Below are 13,318 nucleotides of genomic sequence, written 5' to 3'. Positions count from 1 at the left end.
AGAAACATTCCAGACCTCAATCTCATACAGAGCACGGTTCAAATTTTGGCTCAGGACCTTCATAGTTACTTCATCTATAAAGTAGTTACAAAAATGTCTACCTAGATTTGCTTGAGTGAAGATCAAATGAGATCCCACAATGCTTAGTGCAAAGTCAGGGCTCAATAATACTATACCTCTGTATGTCGACAAACAAAGCAGCAACAGCCATGATAATAACAGAGAAACATTATATATTTCAAATGCAATTATTTCTGTTTTACTCCAACCACCACTTATAACAAGGAGCAGAGTAGAGACATGAATGGCTGCACAAGCCATTTTAATTGTAAGTTCACAAAAGTCTACATTAAATGCATTATCTTACAAAATAATAACCTATGAGAGTATATAAAAAATAACTGAGCCAACATTATTTGGTACTTTTGATGCTTCCATTAACTTAACTATTCCCTTTCCGAATATAAAATTAAAAATTGGCAAGCTATTTACAAAAAGACGTTTAATTCTGTTAATCAGGTTGATATTCTGAACATCTTTTTCTTCAGTTCAGCTGTTTTCTCATCTATTTTAGTGTGACAGTCCTCTGTTGCCTTTTCAATGCCTTCATGGTATTTCTCCAAAGCAGCTTTCAAGCTGAGAAATATTTCCTAAGTAGAAAATGAAATATAATAAGAATTATTCCATGCAACGACCTAAACTAAAAATGAGTCACAAGAATTCCAACAGTCTCGTTCATGTTTATTAATAATATTTTAAAGCCTAAAGTACCTTATGCACACGTACACACTCGTATGCCTACTCTTATTAAGCTGTGCAGATGCATCAGAAACTCAGCTACTTAGAAAGGACAAAGCAGAGACATTAACAATGGCTTGAATCCCAAGACATTAAGAACATATTTTTAATCATCAAAGAAAAATTTTTACTTTGGAGCTTTTCATGTTTACTTGGCAAATACCTAGATTGCTGTACTCTGCACTTAACCCTGATCATTATTTAAATGATATGTAAACAGATTTAATAGGTAATCTACAGGACTGAGAAATATAGGAATACCTTTTACAATTGTTTTAACAAACTGATCAGGCAGTCCTACTATAAGCAATAGTGAGTTTTCATATAAACCTATATGGATGTGTTAAGAATTAAGAAAAAATTACAAAACAATTTCTATAGACTGAATGAAATAATGAATGAACCACTTTGCATACATTTTATTCTATCTCATACTCATCAAATGCAATTTTGATCCGCTTATTATTGATTTTTCTTAAACAAAACAATTCTCAAACCTTGATACAAGAAAAAGTAGTATTCTGAAAGATTATAAAAGGTGTTTCACCACTGAAATAGAATAGCAGGCCTTTTCCAATGGAAGGAAAAAGCAGTAAATGGGTATAATGGGTATAAATGTTCTCAATTTTAAGTGCTGCTCCCATTAAACTTTTCTCAAACCCACAGTTTGGCTACTATTTATCTTAGTTAAAATTCTAGTGTAGATACTGTCTGATTTTGAGCAAATTATATAGATTATAATTTAATATAGTATGGATTCAAAATGTTCCAAAAAAGAACAACACTATTTCCAGAGACTGCCACCTATGCAAGTTTGAGAACTACTGCTCTAGATTAAGCGAATATAAATGTTTAGCTTAAGGCTAAACATTTTCCCAAAATCTAAACATAGATCATTAAATCCTAATACAAAAATAGAAGAGGGTATTTAGATTCCCAAGATCTAAATCAGGCATCAAATTACTACAACTATGATGGAATATTAATCATTAGGAAAATAAATCAAAAGTTTTTGATACCTTTATTTCTTAAATCTTGTAGGAAAAATAAGGTGAATTAGTTGCTATCTTATGTAAACACCATTTTTAAAAAAAAATCAGCACATTTCAGCAGCTACAGATCAATTTAATCTCCTGGCTCTACAGAGATATGTATTTATTCATTCCAAAAGGAAAGCTGAATAAATTTGGTAGAAAGACATTACTCATGAGAAACTATTAAAATGAAGTGTGGTTAAATAAAGATATACAATCTGTAAATACCTGAACGAACCATTTCAACACACTCAAAGGAACAATTTTCTCCTGAGAACACCTATATTCTCAAGGAGGAACCAAATCCTACAGGTAGAGCCACAATAAATGAATGAAACATTAAAGCCCAATTCCACTGGCACATCCACAGAAGCAAACAAACATTTGAAGTTCTAAGCCAACCGTCACAGGATATTAATAGCAATAGATCACAGCCCTCACGAAAGCTATATATTTCAATTTCCAATTAAATTCTGTATCCAAGTGGAACTTTATCATATTCATTCACATAATAAGTAAGTCTTACTGTGATAGCTTGGCTGAAGTTAAATATTTTTAAACTCAAACTCTAGCTCTACAGTGCCTAACATGACAACCACTAGGGACATGTGATTATTTACATTTACATTTAAACAGCTACATGTTCCTCAGTTGCACTGGCCACACTTCAAGTGCTCAGCAGCTACGTGTACCTAATGGCTACCGTACTGAGCAGTACAGAACATTCCCAGCAGTAAGTTCTTTGGATAGCATTGGTCTAGGTAGTTATCTCACTTTTCAAATCAGAGAAATTCAAGATGACATAACATCCATGGAATTTTATGGCCAGTGTAGCCATTTACCCACCAAGTCTGTATTAATTTATCAACCACTATATTACTGAGTACCTTCTACAAGTAGCACCGTAAATAGTACAACAGTACGATGGAACATGCAATTATGCTTTCTACCCTAAAAAACCATACAATCCAGACCAGACTGGATACTGAGCACTTAAAATAGAGCTGGTATAAACAAGGAACTAAATTTTAAATTTTATTTCATTTTAATTAATTTAAAAGTAAATGTAAATAGCCACATGTTGCTAGTAGCTACCCCACTGGACAGCACAGATCAGAATAAGACTAAAAATGCTATAGTATTTGAGAAGGAGAGAAATCAAAGATATCTGAAAGGAGCCAGAGAAAGTTATATTGAAATACACTTTTCATTAAACCTTAAACAATGAAAATGATTAGCTTAGATACAAAACTTTAAAAATCCTAGAAGGTAGGAATCATGCCTTCCTTGTTCATACTTACTCCCTGAATCAAATATAAAGGCTGGCACCTAGTAGGTGCATAGACCATTTGTTGAATGACTGACTAAATGCATGAATAACTACAGGAGAACAGGGAGTTCCTGTTTTAAACGAGAAAGTGTAGTAATAAGAGTGATATTTTAGCAGGTTAAATTTGGCAATACTTAGGATTCAGGGCAGATTTGATGCAGGAGGATCTTAAGTCAAGGAAGAAATATAGCCAGTTTTTGCTGGAATTGATGAGTATTAGAAAGTTATGTGATAGAAGTATGATTAGAAAGGGGTTGTTATGAACAGTATCAATGACATTATCTTGGTGATTGGATATCAGGATTATCTAAAGAAAATCCAAAATTGCAATTCTTTGTGATATTTTGAAAATGATGATGCCGCTGAAGAATATGAAGAAACTAACTGAAAGAGAGAGGGAAAGGGAAGGGGAAAGAGAGAGAGACAGAGGGGGAAGGAGAAAGTGAGGAAGAGGAAAGACACTAGAGATGGTGAATGTAATTTAATAATTGTTTATTTTTGTTGTGATAAGCTAATCCATTGAAAATATCCATCAGGCAGCTAAAATAAGGAGTAGAGTTGAGGAAGACAGAACAGGAAACAAATTTTTGAAAGCTATCTAAATAAAGATGATGATTGAAACTAGAAGAGATGAAATATCTATGGAAAAGAATAATTATTGAAAAAAAGGATATGATGATCATTAGGGTCCAACAGAATTACACAAAGAACAGTTTGGCAATCTTAACATATCCTTCTTTCCTTTTCATGAAAGATGATTATGAAGTAAGTTAAGGAGGCTTCTTTGACAAAATACATTTTGATTTCACCAGGGGACTTACAGACTCTCCCAAGCTATTTTGGAACAATGGATACCACAGTGTTGTCTGGGTAAAGGTATGGTTAGAACAACTTAGGAAGTTGAACAATTGTATCCAAAGTTTTGATCAGTAGTTCTATGCCATTCTGAAGGAAGAAATACAACACAGCAAAGGGCCCAGTTCTACTCAACATTTATCTCCCCTGGAGCAAAAGGCATGCTGGTCAAATCTGTAGGTGATGCTAAGCCATGAGAAATAGTTAATGTGAATGATACATAGATTTAAACTGACCTTGAAATTTTGGAAATCAAGGTGGAAATAAATAACATGAAACCTAAAATAAATAACGGTAAAATCCAGAATTAAAATTTCAAAAAACTAGTTGCATTAAAGTGTGGTGAAAAAATTTTAAGTTGGCAGAACCTCATATGAAAAAGACAGAGGTCCTTTAATTGATCACAAGCACACTCTGAGCCAAGGGCAAGATGCTGCTGTTAAAAATCCAACCCAATATTACGCTTCATTAACAGTAGCCTTGTGCTCTGGGGCTGGTCACACCATTACTTGGAAGACTATGTCTAGTACTGGGTTCTACATTTTAAACAGAATTAAAAAAGCAGGAAACAGAGTAGAGAGGACAGAAAACAGAATAATGAATCTGAAAAATTAAACTATATAAAGAATGGCTGGAAAACTAGGGCTAATTAACCTGGATGAGAAGGCTGAAAGAACCCATGATCTTTACCCTCAAATGTCTTAAGTACAGTTTTATTCAGTAGAAGAGGATACAGATTTGTTCCAGAGAGGTGATCTTGGTTCACTAGAGTACAGAAATGAACATTTTTAAACTCAAAATAAGAAGTAACATTTTAATAACTATAGCTGTCCTGGTAGAACAGCTTAGGTAGTGATGAGCTCTGTAATATTGAAAACAATGAAGCAGAACACATCAGTGGTTCTCAAGAGCCATGCTAAAAAATTTAGGCTCATGGGCCCCACTGCTGGTAATTCTAACTCAATATATTTTCGTGGGGGGTTGCTCATCTTTAAATTCCTCACTGAGTTCTACTACATGGCTAATTTTAAGAAACAGCATGCTAGATGGCTTTCCAATTTTACAAATATTTATGGAAAGCATACTACATATAAGGCAGCATTCTAGGCATGGTTTGACAAGACATATTAAGGTAAAAAATAAGATTGCTATTGTTGAGAAACTTAAAATGTTATTGGCAAGACATATATGCACAAAACTAAAAGGAATTTAAGGCAGGCACGGGCACCTTTTATGACCTATAGACAAAAGGTACTTACATTAGTAACTGGTTCATTAATCGTATCTGACCATGTGATAACAAATAAATATCTGCTCATTTGATTTGGTTAAGAAGTAGGATTAAATATCTCCTAAGGTCTTTCTAACCCCCATTCTAGAGATGAACAGAGGGCCAAAGGCTTGGTAGATATCCAGTTAAGGGAAAGAAAAAAAAAAAAAAGTGGTTGGAATGTAGGAAGAAAAGGAAGAATAGAAAAAATCAGGACAGTGTACTGGGCAGACCATGGGAGGGGAAACCCAGCCATTTTCTTTTTCTTTCTTCCCTTCCTTTTAAAGTAGCCTTGAGACAATCCTCACTATGTATATATACACACTTACATGTGCACGTGCTAACAATCTAATATTTCAGAGGATAAAAGCTCCTGAGAACAAGAGAGGGGATTGACTACTGTGGTTCTTTTAGTATTAAGAATCCTTGCAAATTAAATGTGAATGGTGAAAGGTAATGATAGCATGTTTAAATATCTTTCAGGTTTCAGAGGTTTAGGATAAGATATCAATGTAGGCAAGATGAAGAATGAGAAAAAAAGAGGCCAAGGGATTTTACATGATAAAGGGCTGTTTTTAGTGACTTCTGGTAGAGCAGTTTGGGACAATCTTGAGGACACTGAACAAACTTTAAAGGCTAAGGATAGAATGAGATGTGATAAAGGTAGCAGGAATAGACTACTTTTTTGGGTCTTTGGCAGTCAACAAAAAAAAAGAGAAATAAACATAATAAACATACTATGTTTGGCACTATACTGACATTTTGGAAGATAAAAATGTAGAAGACGAGATGCCTGTCCTCATTAAACTTGAGACTGTGTATGAAACAATAAAATAAATATACTTGAAACAAGCAGAGTAACTTTAGGTAATTATGATAAAGTTATCATTAAAGAAAAACATCTCAAAATACCGGTAACAACTCAAATACATTTAACACTGATGATAAGAAATACTTTTGAGATCCTTTTATCAGGAAAAAATGCAAAACTTTTTTAGAAGACATTACTTTAAATCACCATCTAAATTCATGTATCAAAAAAATTCAGAACCTTTATGGAGCACCCACTCGCATTGCAAAGCAGGATTCTAGGTGCTAACAGGGAAAAAAGGCAAGGAAAAAAAAGGTATGCAAAGGTATGCAAGGAAAAAAAAGGTATGCAAAGGTATGCAAGGGAAAAAAAGGTATGCAAACTATAGTTGCATACATGCAAACTATCCCAGGGTAATGGAAAAGGTGCTATAAATGGAAATAAAAGCAACAGACCTGAGGGGTCAATTTCTACTCTGGAGAACTGACAAAATCTTCAAAATGAGGATGACATAATTTACATTTTAAACTTGTGAGATTATCTGAAATTAATTTCTTATGAACATATACTCACCTGAGACTTCAGTTTCTCCCTTTCAGCAGCATCTTTTAGTTGTTGAATTCCAAATTTAATTTTTTGGATTTCTTGATTAATTGTGGTTACTCGCTCATAGACAGCACCTCTTTTTTCTTGAACTTTATTGCAATCTCTAAAGGAAAATAGAGACAGCTAAATTATAATTCCTCTTAAGCATCTAAACAGTCAAGCATTTAACTCTAATTTTGATTCCAAAGAGACTGTATTTGACTGACACACCTAAAACTCTTCTCAAGATACGAAAGCAAATACGCGAATCACAGCGTGGCGCTATATTCAGCTCATGGCATAGAGGGAGCTCTTCCACACAAAGCTGTTATTTAACATGGAGATCTTAAGTCACATCTCCCCAGTTGTGCTCACTCATGTACTGTTGTTAGCAGTGTGAATCAGCACAACTTTCCTGCAAGGCGTGTGGCAACAAATTAAAACCCTCAGGTTCTGCCCTTTTGGTTCATCTGCATGAGGAGAGCAAAGGAAATCTTCAGACCATCCTAATACACCTTTTAGAGGTTGAAATAGTGTCATCTCATAGACATATCTGGGGCATTTATTCTAAAGACACATTTTTGGAACTGATGGGAAGAAGACTCTACCAATGAAACACCCAAACATACTGGCCAACAACAACGATGACGACAGCCATGACAAAATGCTTAGCAAAGTACTACTTTGTATATGAATAAAAAAATAAGCCTTTTTCTCAAAATATGCTATGTTACAGACCAGCTGGACAGTAAAATGAACCAGTTGATTCACTCTAATACAACTCTAGACCACTGTCTCTAAAGTGCACTGAAATAAGCAGTAGCACCAGAACCCTTCTGAAGAGTTGTGCAAAGGATTTGGAATTGTGATATCAGGAAAAGACAAAAAAACTAGTACCTAAAACATCTCTAAATCTAGATATAGCAACATTATGAAGTCATAATTAACTCATCTGTTTTAGCCACCTAACAGTGGAATACCTTTTTGAAATTATAGGAGATTTGGAATCTTAGGGAAAAAGTGAATTAGGTTTTTCTAATTACTTTCTAATACATTAAATTTAAAATAAATTCATACTCAATCACGGTGCGTTTGTACTGCTTGACATCCTCATGCTTCTTATTTATTCTGAACTGTGCTGTGGCAAGTTTTTCCTTCTTCACAATCATCAGTCTTTTAAAGGAATTTTCTTCAGTCTTCAATTTCTTCAGTTCTGACTCATCACTCTCAATTTTGTCCTCCAAGTTCAGGCTCTGTATTTTATGAGGTGTATTTAAAGTCAATACAACCAATTAGGATTTACAAATAAAATGAAGGACTATTTTCTAGGATGCGCTATAATAAAATACAATTTTAAAATGTGATAAAACTGTTTAAACACTGAAAGCCCAGCACAAGAATGCAGACTGAACGAAACAGACAACAGGAAGGCACTAGGGATACTGAGAAAGAACCTGACACCTAAAGAGGTGTTATTTCTCATGTCATTTTATCAGCAAGGATTGGAATAGAGGAACACGTTAATAAGATCAGCCAACTAGCTAAGTTGAGGGGGTGAGGGTCTGAACTAAGGTAGTAGGAATAAAGAGGAAAGAGTAGACCCTAGAAACAAAAGCAGTGGCTCTCAATCCTTTTTTGTGCTGACTCTTGATGGGAGATAAGGGAAGTGTGTAGCTGGGAAAGAATATCTCAGGCTACTCACCGTTCAACCCCTTCTTCCCTCAAGAAAGAAATCTTTCATTAAACGCTATGTCAGTGATCCTGGGGGCAGTCTGGATCAGGCTAATGAAGTGAAAAGGATTTTCAAGTTTCTAGCCTAAGAAACTTAAAAAACGTTGGCCTTAGCTGTCCATCTTCACTCAGGGCAGGGTCTGTGTCGTAAACTTTAAATCTCTTTATAGATACTAGCTACAGTGTTAGACAGTAAGTTGGGACTTTATGCTTACTGATTAGAAGATCATTTCCAACTGTCAGAACAAGTTTAAAATTCCATTACTTTTTTCCAAAATATACATGGTAATATGCTATGTTAATTAATTTATTATTCATTTCATCTGAAGGTTAAAATGGGTCTACTATTGCTATATTTAAAAAGAACACTGTTTTATCCTTGAGCACACATTGCCACATCTATTATAATGTAGAATGACCCAGCTTTTCTATAGGAAAACAGCAACAGGAAGTAAAAGCAAATTCAAGGGACTACAGTAAACTATTACATAATAAAGACATAAAAACTCCATGCAATACAAACCTCCTTTAAGATAGTGGTTAATTTTTCCCTATTATCTGCAAGGTCCTGTATTTTCTTTTGATATAGCTGCACCTCCAGCTGACATGAAGGCAGGCAGTCAACAGAGTCTCGATAGATTTCATACTTTTCCATCACCTCTTGCTTTGAAAGAAAAAAAACACAGAAACCAGGTTGGCAGTCTCCTTTATGAAACTGCAGTAATGTCAATTTGTTTGCTCTTAAATAATTTCTGTACTTGATACTGAAAGCTAAAGAGCAGAGAACAATTAAGTTTCTAGGTCAGTAGCAAAGCACTATTACTGACATGTGTCTAAGCACATATAATTATGCTTCCTAATTGCCAAATATCCTTGAACAAAGAAAAACTACCATAATTTTACTAAATCACTCATTGAAGTACCTTCCAAAGGTTATTCATAACAATTTTTAAAGAGTTCATTTCTGCTAATACTCAAACTACTCCTGATTATTCCTGGGCAATTATATTACCAATTATAATCTTCCTATTCATTTGTATAGTAACTATTACTACACCTAATTCTTTCAAAAAGATTAATTCTTCTCCTAAAATTAGGAAATGAGCATATGTTTACCACAAGCACTGCAACAATACAAAGGCTTCTTTCCTTTCCCCACTAGTCTATCTCTCCTCCCACCTTATTAACCAGTTGGATTTTGTCTTCAGTGAAATGCTTAATCATATTTCAGCTCATTTTTCCATTAAGTTGTCTTTTTCCTACTAATTTGTAAATACTCTTTTGTGTCTTTGCATATCATGGATATAATCCCTTTACCTGTCATATGCACTATATATATGTTCCACACGTCTACTTTTCTCTATAGCTTTTGAGTTTCCAATCTTAATTTAAAAACTCTATCCCAGTCCAAGACAATACAAGTGTTCGCCTAAAATTTCTAAACTTGTTAAATTTTCAATCCAATTAAAAATTATTTTTGTAAATGGTGCAAGGTATGGACCCAACTTGCTTTTCGTCTAGATGAACTGCCAATTGAATCAGAATTGCTTATTAAATAAACAGATCTCGTAAATACTCAGATCTATTTCTGAGCTCTCATTTCTGTTCTAGTAATCTTTGTCTATTCCCGTGTGATAATTCTTAATTATCAGGAATGACTTGAATAATAAATTTAGAGATAAACCAGAAATGTTCTTTTTAATTAACAGTTTAAAAACCTTTCCTCATAAAGGATGCTAAATTGTCTACCCACTTCTACTTTTGTCCCACATACCTCAATCCATCTCCCAGAGTCACCCATAATCTTTTTAAACTTAAATCATACCATGTTCCAACACTACCCTTTTAAACTAGCCAGTGGTATGCCCTTGCTTTTAAGGTAAAATCCAGCACCCTGAATAATCTGCCCATTGCCCATTCCATCATCATCTCATGCCATTCTCCTTCTTATACATCATGCTTTCTTCCTTGAATATAACTTACTCTCTACTACTACCTCATAGAATTTGCATATGCTGTTCCCTCTGCCTTGAATGCTCTTTCAATATCAATTTATTAATATAACCTCTGTTCATCCTTCAGATGTCAACATAAATTTCCATTCCTTCCCACCTCCACCTCTTGATTTCCACAATACTAAAGTAGGCTACTCTCATTATGTTATTTTGAAGCACCCTATCCTATTTTTTATTTGTTTGTTTCTCTCTTTGGTGCTTTATGAAAAATAGACTTTATTTTTTAGAGCAGTTTTAGGTACATAGCAAAATTAAGCAGAAGGTACAGAGAGTTCCCATATACTTCCTGCCTCTACACATGCACACCCTATACTTTTTCATAATACATATTATAATTTATAATTATAGAACTGATTTTAAAATTGTTTAACACCTTTCTCACTTAAGATAAAGTAACTAAGTCTCATGAGGACAGGTCATTTCTGTTTTGATCACCCAGGGCAAAAGCCTCAAAAATTTGTTGCATAATTAAACAAATGTCTTGAAATTATACTTCTTTTCCTACATCCATTTTAGAGAAGAGCTAAAAATTAAAGACAAGGGCAAAAAACCTAAGAAGAAGAGATGTATAGATAATCTGGAAATCAGAAAATTAACACACAATTAAACAAGAGTTGCTAAAAAGAAAAAGAGAAAAGCATTAAAATAAAAAGGAAACTCACTCTGGAATTCTTAAGCTTCTGGACTGTATCTTTCATTTTTTCTTTATAATTCTTAAGCTTCTCTGGAGAATCCACAATTTTTGTTTTCAAACTCTCTTGTACTTCTTTCAAAGAAACCACTGACAATTTTAGTTCATTCTGTTGAGAAAACATTTTTATATGTTAGATATAATAATAAAACTGGTGATTAGCCACTACGGTAATGGAAAAGAACAAAGAAATGGGTCTGTGTTTGTTGTAGTGGGGGTTAAATTAAATTCTGACCGCATCACTCCCCTGCTTGATTGCTCACTTTTGTCTGCAGGCCAAAGATCAGGCTCCTTAACACACCATTCAAGATCTTTCATTATGTAGCTCTTACTCTCCCTTCCAGTGTCACCTTCCACCAGCTTCCTACTACACTCTACAATCTGGTAATATAGTCAGTCTTATGTCTGGACAATTATAAGTGATCTCTCTCTGATAGTATGGTCCTCCTGAGTACCATCATCCCATTCCTGTACTGCAAGTGAGTTTCTATTAATCCTTGAAAATCCTGTGCCTACTTCCTCTGTATTCCTTCTATAAACAGTTATTGTACATGTGATACTATAACTATGTATTTAATATGTGTTTCTGAATTAACTGAGCAACCTGGGATTGTGAACAGTTATCTTTGCTTTCCCAGAACCCAATGAAAGTAATAGCACTGAGAAGGTACTCAGTACACAGTTACTAAACTAAAACAAATTTCCTTCTCCTGAATTTAAAACCATTGGGGGAATTAAGATGAAGGGTATCTGAGAATTCTCTTATATAACACAAATCCATTCCTATGAAAACAGAACAACAAAACAGCAACAAATGACTATATAGACCTATATCTGTGCATGTAACAGCACAGAAAAAGGACTGGAAAAGTGTAACCTCTAGGTACAGTTGGCAGAGAGAAGAGGGCCTTTCATGTCTCTCTCTCTCTCTCCCTCTCTCTCTCTCTCTCTTTATATATGCATATGTGTGTTATCGGAGTATTTTACAATAGGAATGTATTACTATACAGCTTGTATAATTTGCCTAAATTATTTCTAACTAAAAAATTTTAAAAAGTTCTTACCTTTTCATCAACTAACTCAGAGGCCAAAACTGAATGTTTGAAACAATATTATTTACTTTTTTCTTAGAATTTAGCACACCACCACATTATCTACTCTTTTAATGCCCTACAGAATTAGAGATCATTTTCCTTACATTAGCATTGACTTTCATCAACTTTCTTCCCTCTACAAAGAGCCTAAATTTGCTATTTTAACTACAAAGTGATTTTGTTTTAATATAGATTTAAATGGGACAGAGAGAAATGAATAATAAAATTGAACCATAGTCAATATTACTCTGATGAAAACATCTGCCAGTAAGAAGTGACAGAAAAATAAGGAATATATTATACCAAAGTAAATTTCAGATAGCTATAAAGTATAAACATTAAAATAACAGGGGGACTTCCCTGGTGGCGCAGTGGTTAAGAATCCGCCTACCAACACAGGGGACATGGGTTCGAGCCCTGGTCCGGGAAGATCTCACATGCCACGGAGCAACTGGGCCCGTGCACCACAACTACGGAGCCTGCGCTCTAGAGCCCACAAGCCACAACTACTGAAGCCTGCACGCCTAGAGCCCATGCTCCAAAACAAGAGAAGCCACCGCAATGAGCAGCCTGTGCACCACAACGAAGAGTAGCCTACCGCTCGCCGCAACTAGAGAAAAGCCCACATGCAGCAACGAAGACCCAACGCAGCCAAAAATAAATAAATTCATTAAAGAAAACAAACAAAAAAAATAATAGGGAAATAATAAAAGTACAAGAGAAAATATGGGATTAAAAAAATGAGGAATGAGATAGGCCTTTCTATGTATAGAGTTAAACCCAAATGTAGAACACTGTATCTATCAATTTTACTACATAAATACATAAACCTGCCAATAGGAAAAAATGATGAATTTGAAAGACAAATAGAGTTAATACCTCTAATTCATGGACTTAAAAAAAAATGAAATAAACAAGGAACATATACAGGTAGTTCACGAAGTAAGAAATAACAACAAATCACTGAATAAGGTGGTCTAAGTCACTAAAAAAAAAAAAAAAAATCAAAATTAAAATGAGGTGTTTTTTTCCCCCTATAAGAATGGCAAAGATAAAAAGAAAAATAAAAACATCCACTTCTGACTACAATGTAGGGAAAAGAAT

At 34.4% G+C, this 13,318-nt stretch overlaps 1 protein-coding gene across 6 annotated transcripts in view; it reads right to left on the bottom strand.

Annotated features, from left to right (window-relative positions):
• Positions 1–213: 213 nt before the first annotated feature.
• NUF2 (NUF2 component of NDC80 kinetochore complex) overlaps positions 214–13,318 on the bottom strand; it is a 29,886-nt gene continuing 16,781 nt past the window's right edge. For all 6 annotated transcript variants that reach the window (XM_027096841.1, XM_027096840.1, XM_027096837.1 and 3 more), the window contains 5 exons: positions 11,092–11,229; positions 8,938–9,078; positions 7,761–7,936; positions 6,672–6,807; positions 214–650 (listed from right to left, as the gene is read on the bottom strand). In XM_027096841.1, the coding sequence (XP_026952642.1) occupies positions 516–650; positions 6,672–6,807; positions 7,761–7,936; positions 8,938–9,078; positions 11,092–11,229 (726 nt within the window). In that variant the 3' untranslated portion in view covers positions 214–515. The remainder of the gene's footprint in view (positions 651–6,671; positions 6,808–7,760; positions 7,937–8,937; positions 9,079–11,091; positions 11,230–13,318) is intronic.

The sequence above is a fragment of the Aethalodelphis obliquidens genome, unplaced genomic scaffold (assembly GCF_003676395.1).
Source record: "Aethalodelphis obliquidens isolate GAN/ISIS:26980383/991018 unplaced genomic scaffold, ASM367639v1 scaffold109, whole genome shotgun sequence".
In the NCBI taxonomy this organism is placed as follows: Eukaryota; Metazoa; Chordata; class Mammalia; order Artiodactyla; family Delphinidae; genus Aethalodelphis; species Aethalodelphis obliquidens.
Note: the sequence above shows the minus strand (reverse complement) of the source record. Positions and strands in the feature narration are given on the sequence as shown.